The sequence below is a fragment of the Diceros bicornis genome, chromosome 12 (genome assembly GCF_020826845.1).
Source record: "Diceros bicornis minor isolate mBicDic1 chromosome 12, mDicBic1.mat.cur, whole genome shotgun sequence".
NCBI classification, from domain to species: domain Eukaryota; kingdom Metazoa; phylum Chordata; class Mammalia; order Perissodactyla; family Rhinocerotidae; genus Diceros; species Diceros bicornis.
Genome location: NC_080751.1, coordinates 2,683,743 through 2,699,619, shown reverse-complemented (window position 1 = coordinate 2,699,619; position 15,877 = coordinate 2,683,743). Strand labels below are relative to the sequence as shown.

General features: G+C 39.4%; 1 protein-coding gene across 4 annotated transcripts in view; it reads right to left on the bottom strand.

Annotated features, from left to right (window-relative positions):
• EIF2AK3 (eukaryotic translation initiation factor 2 alpha kinase 3) overlaps positions 1-15,877 on the bottom strand; it is a 78,063-nt gene that overhangs the window by 51,343 nt on the left and 10,843 nt on the right. For all 4 annotated transcript variants that reach the window (XM_058550724.1, XM_058550725.1, XM_058550726.1 and 1 more), the window contains exon 2: positions 13,933-14,062. In XM_058550724.1, coding sequence (XP_058406707.1) covers positions 13,933-14,062 — 130 coding nt within the window. The remainder of the gene's footprint in view (positions 1-13,932; positions 14,063-15,877) is intronic.

Genomic DNA, 15,877 nt, shown 5'->3' with positions numbered 1-15,877 from the left:
AGTCTGGATTTTGTATGTCTTTTAACTTGTGTCTCATTCCCTGTATTTCCTGAAAAGTGTGATTAGACCTGGAGCTTTGATCTGATGCAGATCTGATTTTTTTGACAAGACTACTTCAGACTACCTCATAGGTAGTGCTATATACTCCCTACTATATTATAGGTCAGCAAACTACACCTCATGGGCCAAATCCAACCCACTGCCTGTTTCTGTAAGTAAAGTTTTATTAGAACACAGTCACGCTCATTCATTTATGTACTGTCTATGACTGCTTTCCCAGTACAACTACTGAGACTGTATGGCCCACAAAGCCCAAAAGCTTTACTATCTAGTCCTTTACAGAGAAGTCTGCCAACTTCTGTGTCAAGTCGTATTTGTAACTATTAATCAGTGCATTCGGGGGAGTCAGCCTGATCCCTCCATTTTAAAGTGTCCCATCAACTTTTCACCATTTCGGTATCAGTTGATGATCTATTTCAATAAAGGGAATAAAATAATGATTTCTAATTCTTTCACTCTTTCTGCATTTATTAGATAGAATTTTTCTATAAAGAAGAACTTGCCCCTCATTCAGCTTTGGAAGCTGGATTTGCATACACTAGCATTTTCTCAAGAAAATACTCTCAGACATTAAACACTTTCAAATCCAAAGAGTTGTATCGAGTGTGTTTCCTAACCAAGAAAGAAGGAAAAGGAACACACTGGCCTTGACAGTTAGAAAAGCCAAGTCCCAAGTACAAGCCAAGAAGCTAATAAGAGCTTAAAGTGAGGAGAGAGGAAAGAAAAGCAGAGAAAAAGCATGTGGTAAGATACAGACTCAACAAGGAAGAATGAACACAGACTATAAGGGAAAAGGATGGAAAAAACCACCAGCCATCCTAGAATATTCACTAAAGAGGCACACATCCCTGTCCCACTTCAAGAACTCCAAGCATCTCTAGAATAATACAATAACTGATGTTCCAGTGATGATCCCAAAGAATTAATAAAAAGGTAAAATTCACTAAGATTGGGAAGATGTAAAATACATGAAAAACACTCCATTAAAAGTGTTCAATTGTTGGCTTTTTTGTTATCGGGAAATCCCCTGTGCCCAGAACAATTACTTTCTTCACCATCCTAGCTGTTGAGCAGGCCAACGTGGTGCGGCAACAGCAGGCACCCAACATATGAAATGGGGACGTGTCCACAAGGACGTGACTGCACCTCATCCAGCCCCATTCCTGGGTCCCTGACTCTGCCAGCCACTCACTATGTGACCTTGGACAAAAACTAACACCTTACCCTTTTTACCAAATTCCTCACATTAACTTATTGCACTTGATCCTCAAAATCCCTCTCCATAGCTATTTTAAAAGGTATGTCTTGGGGCCGGCCCTGTGGCTTAGCGGTTAAGTGCGCACGCTCTGCTACTGGTGGCCCGGGTTTGGATCCAGGCACGCACCGACGCACCGCTTGTCCAGCCATGCTGAGGCCATGTCCCACATACAGCAACTAGAAGGATGTGCAACTATGACATACAACTATCTACTGGGGCTTTGGGGAAAAAAAGGAGGAGGATTGGCAACAGATGTTAGCTCAGGGCTGGTCTTCCTCAGCAAAAAGAGGAGGATTGGCATGGATGTTAGCTCAGGGCTGATCTTCCTCACACACACACACACACACACACACACACACACACAAAGGTATGTCTTTTGGTCCCCAAACTACTGATTAATGTTTCTACTACTCTGGGTATCCAGAGGCCCTCCTGCTTTTTCCCACTCCTTGCCCCCTTAATTCCTCCACACTCAGAACAGAAGGGTTTTTGGCATTCTTTTTGCTGTGAGACTTGCAACTAGACCCTGAGGAATCAGTGTTGTCTCAGTGAGCCAGTTGCATTATAAGCCAGTTATCTGTAATTGTGGAAGTATTTATATTTATAAATATGTATAAAGTATTCACACCAACTAGTAGTTGGGGAACTCTGGAAGCAAGCAGGAAAATCCCTAAAATTCTAATAAAACCAATCTATTCTTGAAGCACTTCTTTTCTCTCAGTTTTCTCTGACTCATTACTCTCGACTGGAAATTGGAAAGGTTAGAGATTCTACAAGTTTGGTTATAGGTTGTCTTCTCACCCTACACTCTTTCAAGATGATTGCTTCTCTCAGTTCCCATGACACTAACAACTGGAATTTTCTCTTCAGCCCAGACCTTTCCTCTGTGAGCACAAGACGCATACAGGCAAATGCCTCCTTAACATCTCTGCTTGGAGCGCTCTCACAGTCACTCCAAACTCACCGTATCTAAACAAACTCAGGTTCTTCCTCTCCACACCTGTTCTTAACTTACTACTAAATCCTCCTTTGGTCTTTTAATTCCATAAAGATTTTCCTCCTTAAACTTCTTTTGAACCCATCCCTTTATTTCACTCCATTTCCTCTGTCATCACCCCAGTCCAAACTATCATCCCCAACTGTACTCTACAGTCTCTTAACTAGTCTCCCCTTTCTGCTCGTTTCTCTTCCAGTGCACTCTCTACAGTCAGTATAGACCGCATGTAGTAGGTATAGTCAGTATAGTACAGGAGAGACTGGTTTTAGTAGGATTTTAGGGATTTTTCCTGCTTTCTTCCAGACTGCCCCAACTGCTACCCGGTATGAATACTTTGTGAATGTTTATAAATATAAGTACTTCCACAATTAGAGATCATTGGCTTATACACGCATACCTCGTTTTATTGCGCTTCACTTTATCATGCTTCGCAGACACTGGGTTTTTTACAGATTGAAAGTCTGTGGCAACCCCGCATCGCGGAGGTCCATCAGCACCATTTTTCCAACAGCATTTGCTCACTTTGTGTCTCTGTGTCACATTTTGGCAATTATCACAATATTTCAAGCTTTTTCATTATTATTATATTTGTTATAGTGATCTGTGATCAGTGATCTTTGATGTTACTACTGTAAATGTTTTGGGTTGCCACGAACCACACCCATATAAGACAGCAAAATTAATCAATAACTGTTCTGTGTGTTTGGACTGTTCCACCAAGCAGCTGTTCCCCTGTCTCTCTCCCTCTCCTCAGGCCTCCCTATTCCCTGAGACACAACAATATTGAAATTAGGCTAATTAATAACCCTACAATGGCCTCTAAGTGTTCAACTGAAAGGAAGAGTCACACATCACTCATTTTAAATCAAAATCTAGAAGTGATAAAGCTTAAGTGAGGTAGGCACGTTGAAAGTAGAGATAGGCTGAAAGCTAGGCCTCTTGCGCCAGTCAGCCAAAGTTGTGCGTGCAAAGGAAAAGTTCTTGAAGGAAATTAGAAGTGCTACTCCAGTGAACATATGAATGATAAGAAAGTAAATGAGCCTTATTGCCGTTATGGAGAAGGTTTTAGTGGTCTGGAGGCAAGATCAAACCAGCCACAACATTCCCTTAAGCCAAAGCCTAATTCAGAGAAAGGCCCTAACTCGCTTCAATTCTATGAAGGCTTAGAGAGGTGAGGAAGCTACAGAGGAAAGGTTTGAAGCTAGGAGAGGTTAGTTCATGAGGATTAAGGAAAGAAGTCGTCTCTATAACATAAAAGTGCAAGGTGAAGCAGTAAGTGTTGATATAGAAGTTGCAGCAAGTTATCCAGAAGATCTAGCTAAGATAATCAAGGTGACTATACTAAACAACGGATTTTCAATATAGACGAAACAGCCTTATATTGGAAGAAGATGCCATCTAGGACATTCATAGCTAGAGAGGAGAAATCAATGCCTGGCTTCAAAGCTTCAAAAGACAGGCTAACTCTCTTGTTAGGGGTTAATGCAGCTGGAGACTTTAAGTTGAAGCCAATGCTCATCTACCATTCCAAAAATCCTAGGGCCTTCAAGAATTATGCTAAATCACCTCTGCTTGTGCTCTATAAATGCAACAACAAAGCCTGGACGACAGCACATCTGTTTGCAACATGGTTTACTTAATATTTTAAGCCCAATGTTGAGACCTACCATTCAGAAACAAAGATTCCTTTCAAAATATTACTGCTCATTGACAATATACCTGGTCACCCAAGAGCACTGATGAAGATGTACAATGAGATTAATGTTGTTTTCATGCCTGCTAACACAACATCTATTCTGCAGCCCATGGATCAAGGAGTAATTTTGACTTTCAAGTCTTATTGTTTAAGAAATACATTTCATAAGGCTGTAGCTGGCATAGATAGGATTCCTCTGATAGATCTGGGCAAAATCAATTGAAAACTTTCTGGAAAGGATTCACCATTCTAGATGTCATGAAGAACATTCATGATTCATGGGAAGAGATCAAAATATCAACATTAACAGGAGTTTGGAAGAAGCTGATTTCAACCCTCATGAATGACTTTGAGGGGTTCAAGACTTCAGTGGAGGAAGTAGCTGGAGATGTGTAGAAGTAGCAAGAGAACTAGAATTAGAAGTGGAGCCTGAAGATGTAACTTAATTGCTGCCATCTCATGATAAAACTTTAACGGACAAGGAGTTGCTTCTTATGGATGAGCAAAGAAAGTGGTTTCCTGAGATGGAATCTACTCCTAGTGAAGATGCTATGAAGATTGTTGAAATGACAACAGCAGACTTAGAATATGACATAAACGTAGCTGATAAAGCAGCAGCAGGGTTTGAGAGGATTAACTCCAATTTTGAAAGAAGTTTCTACTTCCGCGTAAAATGCTATCAGACAGCATTGAATGCTACAGAGAACTCATTCTTGAAAGGAAGATTAAATCCAGGTGGTGAACTTCACTGCTGTCTTATTTTAAGAAATTGCCACAGCCACCCCAACCTTCAGCAACCACCAGCCTGATCAGTCAGCAGCCATCAACATCGAGGCAAGACCCTCCACCAGATTACGACTCACTGAAGGCTCAGATGATGGTTAGCATTTTTCAGTAATGAAGTATTTTTTAATTAAGGTATGCACATTGTTTTTTTAGACATAATGCTATTACACACTTAATAGACTACAGTATAGTATAAATATAACTTTCACACGCACTTGGAAACCAAAAAGTTTGTGTGACCCGCTTTATTGCAATTTTGCTTTATTGCGGTGGTCTGGAACCAAACTGGCAATATCTCCAAGGTATGCCTGTAATGCAAATACGACATTGAGTTTGTGTGACCCACTTTATTGCAATATTTGCTTTATTGCGGTGGTCTGGAACCAAACCTGTAATATCTCGGAGGTATGGCTATAATACAAATACCTAACTGAGACAACCCCTTGGTTCACCAGTCTAATTGAAAGTCTCACAGCAAAAGAGAACATCAGGATACTGTTTCTGTTTTGACTGTGGAGAAATCTCTCCCATTTAAAATCCTTCAATTTCCCATGGCTCAGGATAAAATCCAAAATGCTTAACATATCTTACTAAACCCTGCATAACCTGGCCCCCGGCCTCCCTCAGTGTGTTCATCTCTACTGCTCTCCCCAACCCTCATCCTTGTTGCCAGGCTCACTTCTTTCAGCTCCCTGAGCACACCATAATTCCCAGGGCACGGCCTTCAAACAGGCTATTTCCTCTCCCAAAGCAGAATTTTCCCCGCCTCTCTAGCCATCTCTTGCCAAGGCAGCTCCTTCTCATACGACCTCAGTCGTAAACATCATTTCTTCTGAGAAGCCTTCTCTGATCCCCCAGCTAGGTAGGTCAGGTATCCTTGCTAAGTCTCTCTTAGTTCCGCCCTTCCTTGTGGCAGTTCCCACAACTCAATTACGTTATTTACACTACAATTGTTTCATATCTGTCTCCCCAGCTGGCTCCACATGTAAGTTACACAAGGGCAAGGACCTCATCTGTCCTGGGCATTGCTGTACTCTAGCGCACAACCCTGCAAGACCCCCCACTCCCTTAAAGATGAGCTCAGTTTGGGATGCGGTAAGTTCAGGTACCTCTCTGACTCTCCCACTGGGGTTGTTTAAGAGGCAGTTAAGTGCTCACAATGTGCTGAGCAGCATACTAAGTCTGCTTATGATGTCTTTGAGTAATAATTATTCTTGATAAAGCACATTAAGAATTATAATTATTAGTACAGAAAACACAAATACACTGGTAGGTATTGAGGTATTTCAAAAAGCATGAAATATTGGAAAGAGGGCAAGGAATAAGCCCAAACATCTAGGGTTGATTCTCAGCTTTACTACATCAGACAATTCTCTAAACCATTTGAGCCCCAATTTTCTCATCTGAAAAATGGGGGTTAATAAGAATATTTATTTTACAAGGCTATGTTAAGGATTAAATCAGAATGGGTTTGATACCACTTTGCAAACTATAAAGTGCTAATCAAACAACAGTTGTTATGTAGATACAATGATCCCAGGCTGCTATTTTGAACCTCTAATGTAATTCGTGTGTGTGCATATATATGTATACTTATTAAAGAAAAAAAGTTAAAAACATAAACTCCTAATCTGACTACCTATAAATTCACCATGACTCTTCTTTTATTCTCTATATGGAAACTTCAGAAAATAACTATGGTTCATTAACACTAAATTTCAAAAATTTCAAAAAAGCTTTTAATATTCAAATAGCTGCTCTGAAAGTAAATTCAGGGGAAAGTAGAAAGCTTGATTATGCCAAGTCAATTATTTCTTTCCCAGCTCTGGATTCACAACATCCATTTAAAAACAACGCCTCAAAACCAAATAAAGATGAATTCAATGGAAGAATTAAATGTATCCAACTGTTACTTGTCTTTGATTTACCAGCGATCTCTATCAGCCCTAAAATTCTTCTGATTATGATATACAAGTTTTGAAGTATCGCAAAGTACTTTATTGATCACAAAGACAAACAATATTAAAGACAAGTTAACAGGCATAATTTTGTATACTTTAATTCTTCAAAAATGATACATTATGTATGGAACATAAAATGGCAACTCTTAATAAACCAAAATGAGCAACTGACCAGACTACTAGATGCCAGAATTGACTATTTGTGACTTTAAAAAAAAAAAAAGATGCTCCAACACTGCTGTGTTGAGGAAATACTTTATTTCCCTGAAAACTTTGAAGCGACCATGATGGGCAGAGTAAAGGAAGCTTATTTGCTGAAAGTAAAGTGCTCCTGGGAATCATACCTCACAGACTAAGGAAGAGGGGCTTCATGCTTACTGACAAATTAGATAATCTAACATGAGGGATTATGAGATCTTTCAGTAGATCTGGATATTAGTTGGAGAAGGCATCCACACGACATGCTTGAAATGTAAATTAAAAAAAAAATGCAGAAGTAAAAAAACAAACTTTGAAGTGATCTGGTATACATTATCATCAAAGACTGTGAATTAATGTCCCAAAAGCAGTGAGATACCAAGTAGATAAAAATTGTTGCACTCTTTCTTTCCTTAACAAACAGTTAACCTACAAAACAACACACCTCAAGAAAACTACCAGACTAACTTTTTAAGCATACTTTTCACATTCATGATGAAAACATGGATTTTAGTAACTCTCTCTGCGTTCACTTAGATTAATATACATTCATGAAGTGATAAACAACGTGCATGAGAAGTCAATTTCCTAAAAAATGGAGTGAAATCAATTTCTCACTTGGCAACATGCATGCTGGAATAAATTGGTTTGGTTCACAGCATTGCTTTCAGCCATGCTAAGAGATGAATAAAACAAAACTAAATCAAAGCACTGTTTCATTTCTATAATTAAAAGAAAAGCAATTAACCTAAGCAATTATTCAAATACTGGCTTGCGACATGATTGACAGTGACTTTTCAAAATAGATGACATCTTCAATGACAGAGCCAGGCTCAAAAAATGCTAGTTTATGTGCAAATGAAAAAGAGATTACAGGCCTCTTTTAATAAAGTAATACTCAAAAGTGTCTACTAATGGACTCTTTGTGAACAAAGCAGTAACCATGAAAAGTGTACTCTTTCCAAAGGCTCCCCTGACCTTTGAAGGCCCTTCTTAATGAAGGCAGTCTGATGCGGGGGCGGCGGTGGGGGGGGGGTTGAGGTTGGAGAGCTCCAGCATCATAGTTGTCTGTTTCTGCACCTGTCTGAAACAGAAAGGAGGTGTCCCTTGGGGAGAAAGACGCCTAAAATAAAACAAAACCCCAAACTCTAACTATAGACTTAGAGTTGTTTGTTCTTTTTAACAGGAAAAAAAGGAGACATTTTAACAGAAAACCGAAAGAAAAAACAAACATGGTATCTCTAAATAAAGAAAAGATAAAGGTATTATCTAAGGACAAACTAGTTATACATACACAATTATACCACACGTTCTAAATAAAGATAATGAAGGTCTTTGTACTTATGAATGTGCTCCAAGACATAGAGAAGTAGATGGTTCAAGGATATTATATTTACTCAGATTTGAGGAAGTGTGATCCAAATGCCACCAGAGATCCCAAAGAAAAACTACGATAATATGTTACAAAACAAAATTTTAAGACAGTCAATGAGGAACTAAATCTCTTTAGTGCTTTTTCAAGGTTGAATCTGAACTTATACTGAAATAAACTTATACTGAAATAAATTACCAGAGAAGAAAGCAAATCAGATTTTACCTTAGGTGGTCTTTCTGAAAATTAAAAACAAACTCTTAGTTACCATCAAAAATATTAGGCTTAGAACCTAGAGGACATTTGTTAACCTTGGGTTCATCATTCTACCACACACGTACACTCAGTTGTAGCTTGGTTTATATCAGTATTCTTTTGAGGAAGTTTATAAATACTTAGTCAAGAGGAAAGAGCAGCAAATCAGATCTGTGTCCCAAGGCACCTCAACCTTCCTGCAGCTTACAATTCATTCTAAATATAATGTAAAACACTTGTTTTTGATAGAACTGTCAGTCTCTCTTACCCTCTGGGAACTCACTTTTTCATTGACATAATCAAGACACCACTAACGTAATACACTATTTTATATGCCTTTTGGATCAAAAAGACACCACCAAGCAGGCCAGGAGGCAATGAGATATGCACCTAATAGTAATTTCTAATGAATTTATGCTTTATTTTTTAAAAAATTCTGAATTGTAGTAAAAAAGGGGGAAAGTTCAAAAGCTTCTCTAGATAATTTATTTGGGTGTTTCATGTATTTGATGGTACCTGATTCCTGAAGTTAGAACAATCTTTAGAGATTTAGCCCAATCCCATAATTCTACAGAGAAGGAAATTAAAGCTGTACTGAATTAAAGAATTTAGCCAGGTCACACAGCCAGGTAATAGAAGAATCATGACTAGAACTGAAGCCCCTGAATCCTAGTCCCTTCTTCCACAGCACCACACAGCCTAAAACATTCCTGTGCTGCTTCTACTTTATTATTCCAGCAAAAGTACATGTGATCCATAACCAATTCCTCTACCATTAATAACTTCAAAATTATTATACCGTTTATCAAATCTTTTATTCTTAAGCTTCTCCTCGTTAGATTAATAAGTAACTCTAATAAGTGCTGCACAGAGAATACATCTTCTCTGGCCTTCTGGGTTTAACATGTTTCATCTTCATACCAATCTTGATGAAAGCCTGGAGAACCTGACGTTCTAACACAAGAGTCTCCAGACGGAGCCATGGCTCTACTTATTGTCACCTGGGTGGCTCCTGCCACATCTCCACACCAGTTCCTTCTGCCTGCTGCACCTAGCTCTCCTCCCTACACGACCCTTTCCTACCAAACGCTGGGCTTCAGACAGACAAAATTAGCTACTTCTCACAAAAAGTTAGATGTTCATAAAATATGGTATCAGATGATTTAGAAAAGTATTATTACTCTATGCTTCCAATTCAGGGCATTTCAAATAGCAGTTTTTGATCCTCTTTTTGTGGTGTTTTGCCCAACTTCTGAACATAATTTCTAGACGCTGAGCAACACACACCTTGCTGAATAACAGATGACTCAAGCTCACAATACATTCTTCTCTCCTTGTTAATATGTTTATAATCTCACAAATATTCTTATAATATCTCTATTATATACTAGATCAGCAATTCTCAAAGTGTGGTCTATGGACTCCTTTAGAGGTGCAGAGGGTCAGTTTTCACAAGTGTTATTTATCTTTTCACCATGGTGATATTTGCACTGATGGTGTAAAAGTACTGGTGACTAAAACTGCTAGTGTCTTAGCATAAACCAAGAACCAAACTAGTAATCCTTGTATTCTTCACTGTCACACACTTGTAGCAAAAAAGAAGAAAACAGACAATTTCACTCAAGAGTATTCTGATGAAACAATAAAAATTATTAATTTCATTAAATTGTGACCCGAGTCCATATCTTTTTACATTCCGCATGACAATGAGCAAGTATGCCTTGAGCAGTTCTGCTACACACTGAAGCACATCTTGAGGAAAAGCACTTGTGAAACTGAGTTTTGAGCTGAACTAGCGGCTTTGCTCACAAAGCTCCATTTTTACTTGAAAAATTGAGAGAAAAACTATGGTTATGAGACTAAGGTATCTGGCAGACATTTTCTCAAAAATAAACAAAGTGAACCTCTCACTTCAAAGAAACAACTGACCGTTTTAGTGATAAAATTCAAGTTTCAAGTGAAAATTAGAATTTTGGAAAACCCGTATCTACCAATGTGAGCTTGACAGCCTCCCAATACTTAAAGACTTTTCTGAAGAGGTCAGTGGTGACAGTAACAAATTTGATTTTTTTTTAATAGTCTATAAGGAAATGTGTCAAAATTTGGAAGATCTGTGCAACTCAGTGAATCAATATTTTCCAAATGATGTTAGAAAATCATGCATGAGTAAAAGGTAAGACAGATAAATGGATGTTAACATAACAGAGTACAAAATGTTCACTGATATAGTTTCAGATTCTACAATGCAACTAACCTTTAAGAAACTTTTACTTGTTTTGGTAGAGTATCAAGAAAGAATGACCCGATCATCTAAAAAGGTTACTAAAATACTCCTACCTTTTCCAACTACACATGAAATGTGCCTGGATTTTCTTCTCCATATAGTTCAACCAAAAGAACAACGCAACATACTGAATGCAGAAGTAGATACAGAGCCGGCCCGTGGCTTAGCGGTTAAGTGCGCGCGCTCCGCTACTGGTGGCCCGGGTTCGGATCCTGGGCACGCACCGACGCACCGCTTCTCTGGCCATGCTGAGGCCGCGTCCCACATACAGCAACTAGAAGGATGCGCAACTATGACATACAACTATCTACCGGGGCTTTGGGGAGAAAAAGGAGGAGGACTGGCAATAGATGTTAGCTCAGGGCTGGTCTTCCTCAGCAAAAAGAGGAGGACTGGCATGGATGTTAGCTCAGGGCTGATCTTCCTCACAAAAAAAAAAAAAAGAAGAAGAAGAAGTAGATACAAAAATCCAGTTGTCTTCTATGAAACCACAAACTGAAGAGATTTGCAAAAATATAAAATAATGCCACTTTTGTCACTAAATTTTCTTGTATTGAAAAATAGTTATTCTTCATAAAAATGTTATTTATGCTATCATGCAATGTGTTCATTGTTTCCTTTTAATGATTTAATAAGTCTTTTTAAAATTTCTGTTTTAATTTTTAATATGGTTTAAGTATAGATAGACATAACCCATGAGGGAAAAAAGCTCTTTGGAGCTCTTCACAGTTTTCAAGAATGTAAAGGGTCCTGAGACCATAAGGTTTGAGACCCGCTGTACTAGATGAACAGCCTGGGTTGTGAAGGGGTGGGTACATACAAGATGAGGAAACAGCTTCAGAGCAGGCAGAATGGAGTACAGTCAGACAGGCTTGGGTTCGATCCCAGCTTTATTATCTAGTCTACGACTTCAAGCAAATAATTTTCCTGAGCTTCAGTTTCCTCTTCTACAAAACGACACCAACATACCAACCTCAGAAGGATGGCTTTTGAGGATTACACTGTGTGTAAAGTACATCACGTGTATATTTTAGCACTAGGAACAATGTTGTCATCAGCATATCTACAGTAAACACACAGTCTCAAGAAATGGTCCCAAGAACTTGGGGTAGCCTTCAAGTCTAGCAAATGTATCCTGTTATCACAGAGGGGTCAATATCTTTAGATTTTCTATTTTTTTCTGTAACATAGAAAATTAAAATCTAGATACTGCAAAGAGGCCTCAGGATTCTTCTCCTGTATGGAAGGTGGACAGTGAACTCTTCATTTATTGTGTAAAGGTGACACAATGACACTTATTGGATATGCTTGTGATTCAACATTTCAAAGCATTCTACCCAAAGGATCTAGGGTTGGGAAAGAGGACACTTAAAACAAGAGACTCTTAATAAACCACAGAAAATGATAAGAACTAGGGACAATGAGAAAGTTGAACTGTAGTTTAAAAAACAGCTAAAATAATTGCTATTTGTAAGAGAACCTTTGAGTACGACTAGCTGCTTATATAAACACAGTCAACAGCACTTGGGTTGTTATGACTGTTTTCATTCCACTTTGCACAATAAGCGTGCAGCTTATTGTTTTGTGCATGTGTACACTTTAGTTTGCAAACACACACATGCTTTATACCACAACACACTGTAGTATTACCTCAGATGTAAACAGCTGAGTCTTCTGATTTTGCTGACCATCTTTTATGTCTAGTTTAAAAATAAAGCAAAACATGCATACCCAAGCTGATCCTAGCAGAACACAAATAAATGAATGTTTAGTTCAAGTAGTAATCCACTTGAATATTATACTTGATTCAAAATTTTTAATATAATTTACAATCAAATTGCTATTTGTATTAATAATTCACAATACAACAGAAGTTCACTATTCTCCAGATATTTGCAGTATACTGTCCGATAAATACGGAGCACCCTGAAAGTCCAGGCAGGGCTAGACACACAGCGAATGTGGAGGCTGGGCAGTGCCATCTCCCTAAGTTCCTGCCTGGGTGCTCCAGAAAAGAATACAGGCTGGGTTTACTGGAGAGCAGATGGGTCATTGGTAGCAGCTTTCCCACCAGAAAATTCCATCACCACCAATCAGGTCATTCACAAGCCCCTCATGTTAGGTTTGTCTTTTCCAAACTTAATACCAGCTAGCAAGCTTTTCAATAGGGAAAAATTGATAATGAAAGGAAAAAAAAAGAATACCCTAGGGAGTGTCCTATAGGAACAACTTGATGAGGGAGAAAACTGAGGTATTCTGGAAAACAGAGGTGACTGCTTCCATGTCAGCAGTCATAACTCAAAAGAGGGACTTACTTTAAATGATTTAAACAGGAGAATAAAGCTCCAGAAAGGAGAGAGACTTAATCTATCAGAGTCAAGACTAAAGGTGAGGAAAATAAACTTCCCTCATCGAATCGCCACCCCCAACCTCATCAAGGTGGGCAGTGTCCCCACTTTCTTGATGAGGCAGTAAAGCTCTAAGGGGCTATGTCACCCAGCCACTGTCCAAGTCTTAGAGTACATGCTACAGTAGTTTTGGAAAAAAGGTCTCTTTTTTTGCAAATAATCAAATTTGTCTAAAATTACATTCCAAGAAAATTTCAGATGATTTATGCTTACAATTAGCATATACACTTGAGGAAAAATGTAGGGAAAAATTTATGAGATTTTGCAGCATGTATTTCTAACTATTAAAATACAGTTACCTTTATTTGTTTTATCATTTCTAGGGACCTTGTGATAAGAAGAAATGACAACAATGTTATAGCTCAGCTATATTGATATAGAAGACAATATCCTCACTCATTTCAGATGATTAACTCATTTAATGCCCAAAACAATCCTAAGAAGTAGGTGATATTACCCACCTCATTTTACAGGAGGGGAACTAGGAACAGAAAAGTTAAGTCCCCCAAGGGGACATAGACTGTAAAAGGCAGACAGACCTGAAACCTAGGCAATTGGGCCCTGAGCCCCTGCTCCAGAAGCAAATACATACTATTATATCAGCAATTGCTCATTATAACTAAGTTTTCCAGTCAACACATAATAGAAAATTCTTACCTCTGGTTTGCTAAGGCTGGATGAAACCAAGGAACCGGATCCCACGTCCAAATCCCACTGCTTTTTACCATGATTCTCAGGGTCCAAGGCAGCAATTCGCCCATCTAAAGTGCTGATAATCACTAGTGATCTGTAAATTTAAAAATTAATAGGACAAAGTTTAAAAGATATCTAAGATATTGGGCACTTACCCCATATACTCGAAAGGAAACCAACCCCCTACCCCCAGGCCTCTATCTGTAGGAAGAGAAGGGGGGGCTACCTCCTCACACCACTTACAGTCTTGCCCCCACTATCTGTCTTTAGCCTTCCAAGACTATGCCCTTTACCCATGTATGCCACTTATGAAAAGCCCCAGACTCTGAGGTCACCCCTCATTCCCACACTCTAGTCCCCATATGAGACTCAACATTCCCTGCTTGGTTCTCTTCTACCTTTTCCCAACTCCTGAAGCTTCCTCCCTGAATGTTCCCTTACCTTCCTGCTCTAATAGAAACCTGGCTCTCCCTGAAGACACTGCTTCGGAAGCAATGAGAATTTTTTTCTCCATAACCCTTGACCCCTGGGCCCAGTGATGGGGTAGGTGTACTCCTTGCACCTTGTTACCATTTCCAGACTGTTTTCTTTCTCTCCTCTCTAAAGATCCTCAGGTTCAGACTGTTCCATCCATTACCCCTCCTAGTAACTGTCTACTGACCCTTGGGTCACTAGCCCCATTCCTTGAGGATTTTAGTTCCTGGTTTACTGTCATATTAACATATTTTTGGGGTTTTCATTATCTGTCTCCCTTGCCTCTGCCTCTCCTGTGGTCAGACCCTACCCCTTGTCATACCAATCACAACTTCCCTGTTCCACTGAAATTTCAAGCATCCTACCCTCAGCCACCAATCCCTCTTTCCAGCTCACTTCCTCTACTTCCCTGACTGCAACAAACCTCTGACCCCACCAGAACCTATAAGCCATTGATCTTATTACTTTTACCATGACCTTCACTACCATTACGGCTTCACTTCTTTCTTATCCAGTTTAAATTTCACAGTCCTTCATTTTAAGCACTTCCTTGCTTATACCCTCAACTCCCCATCCCCTCCCTCACATGCCGCACTGGACTAGCAGAACTCCAACCCTGGTTAAATTCAACTTTCTGTCTTTTCTCATTCTTGTATCCATGCAGTTGAATGTGCCTGAAGAAAAACATAACTATGCTGACTAGTCTCACTTTAGTTATGACCACCAACCTCAAAAGGGCTATTAATGATGCTCAACAATCATACCACACTTCCCTAGTCTATCCACTCTCGTAGTCCTAGATTAACTATTTCAAATTTCTCCTTTCTCCTCAAACTTCTGACACTTCTAAGTCCATGCATCCCAGGGCCTGTGTTTCCTATTTCACTATGGAAAACAGAAACAATCAACAGAGATTGCTTCCCACCATCACATCTATCCAGTTAGCAGCACCTGGACCCATGAATTCTACCTTCCCTCCTGTTACTGCAGGTGAACTGTCCACATTCCCATCTGCTACCAGCGCTTCCGCTTAGCCAATAGATCGCTCCCTCATGCATACGAGAGGACTTGCTCCTGCAAATCTCTCCTCTCACTCTGGCACAATTATCCCCTCTCTACCAGAGCATTCCCCTCAGCATTCAAATCTGCTATTATTTTCCCCAATTTAAAAACCAACCTGGATTAAACAAAATCAACCACTCTCCCGCCTCCAGCTTCCAATTCATTTCTTGGCCCCCTGGGATATGAAACTCCTTGAGAGAGTTGTTACAGGAGACACTATGTTTCCAAATCCTCCCCTCCCCTTCTGTCCTGAACAATTTCTAATCAAGTTTTTGACTCTACCACGCCCCTCACAAGGTTCTTGTTGGAGTCACCAATGACCTTCACATGAAAAAATCCTGTGGTCAGATCTCGGTTCACTTGACCATCTAGC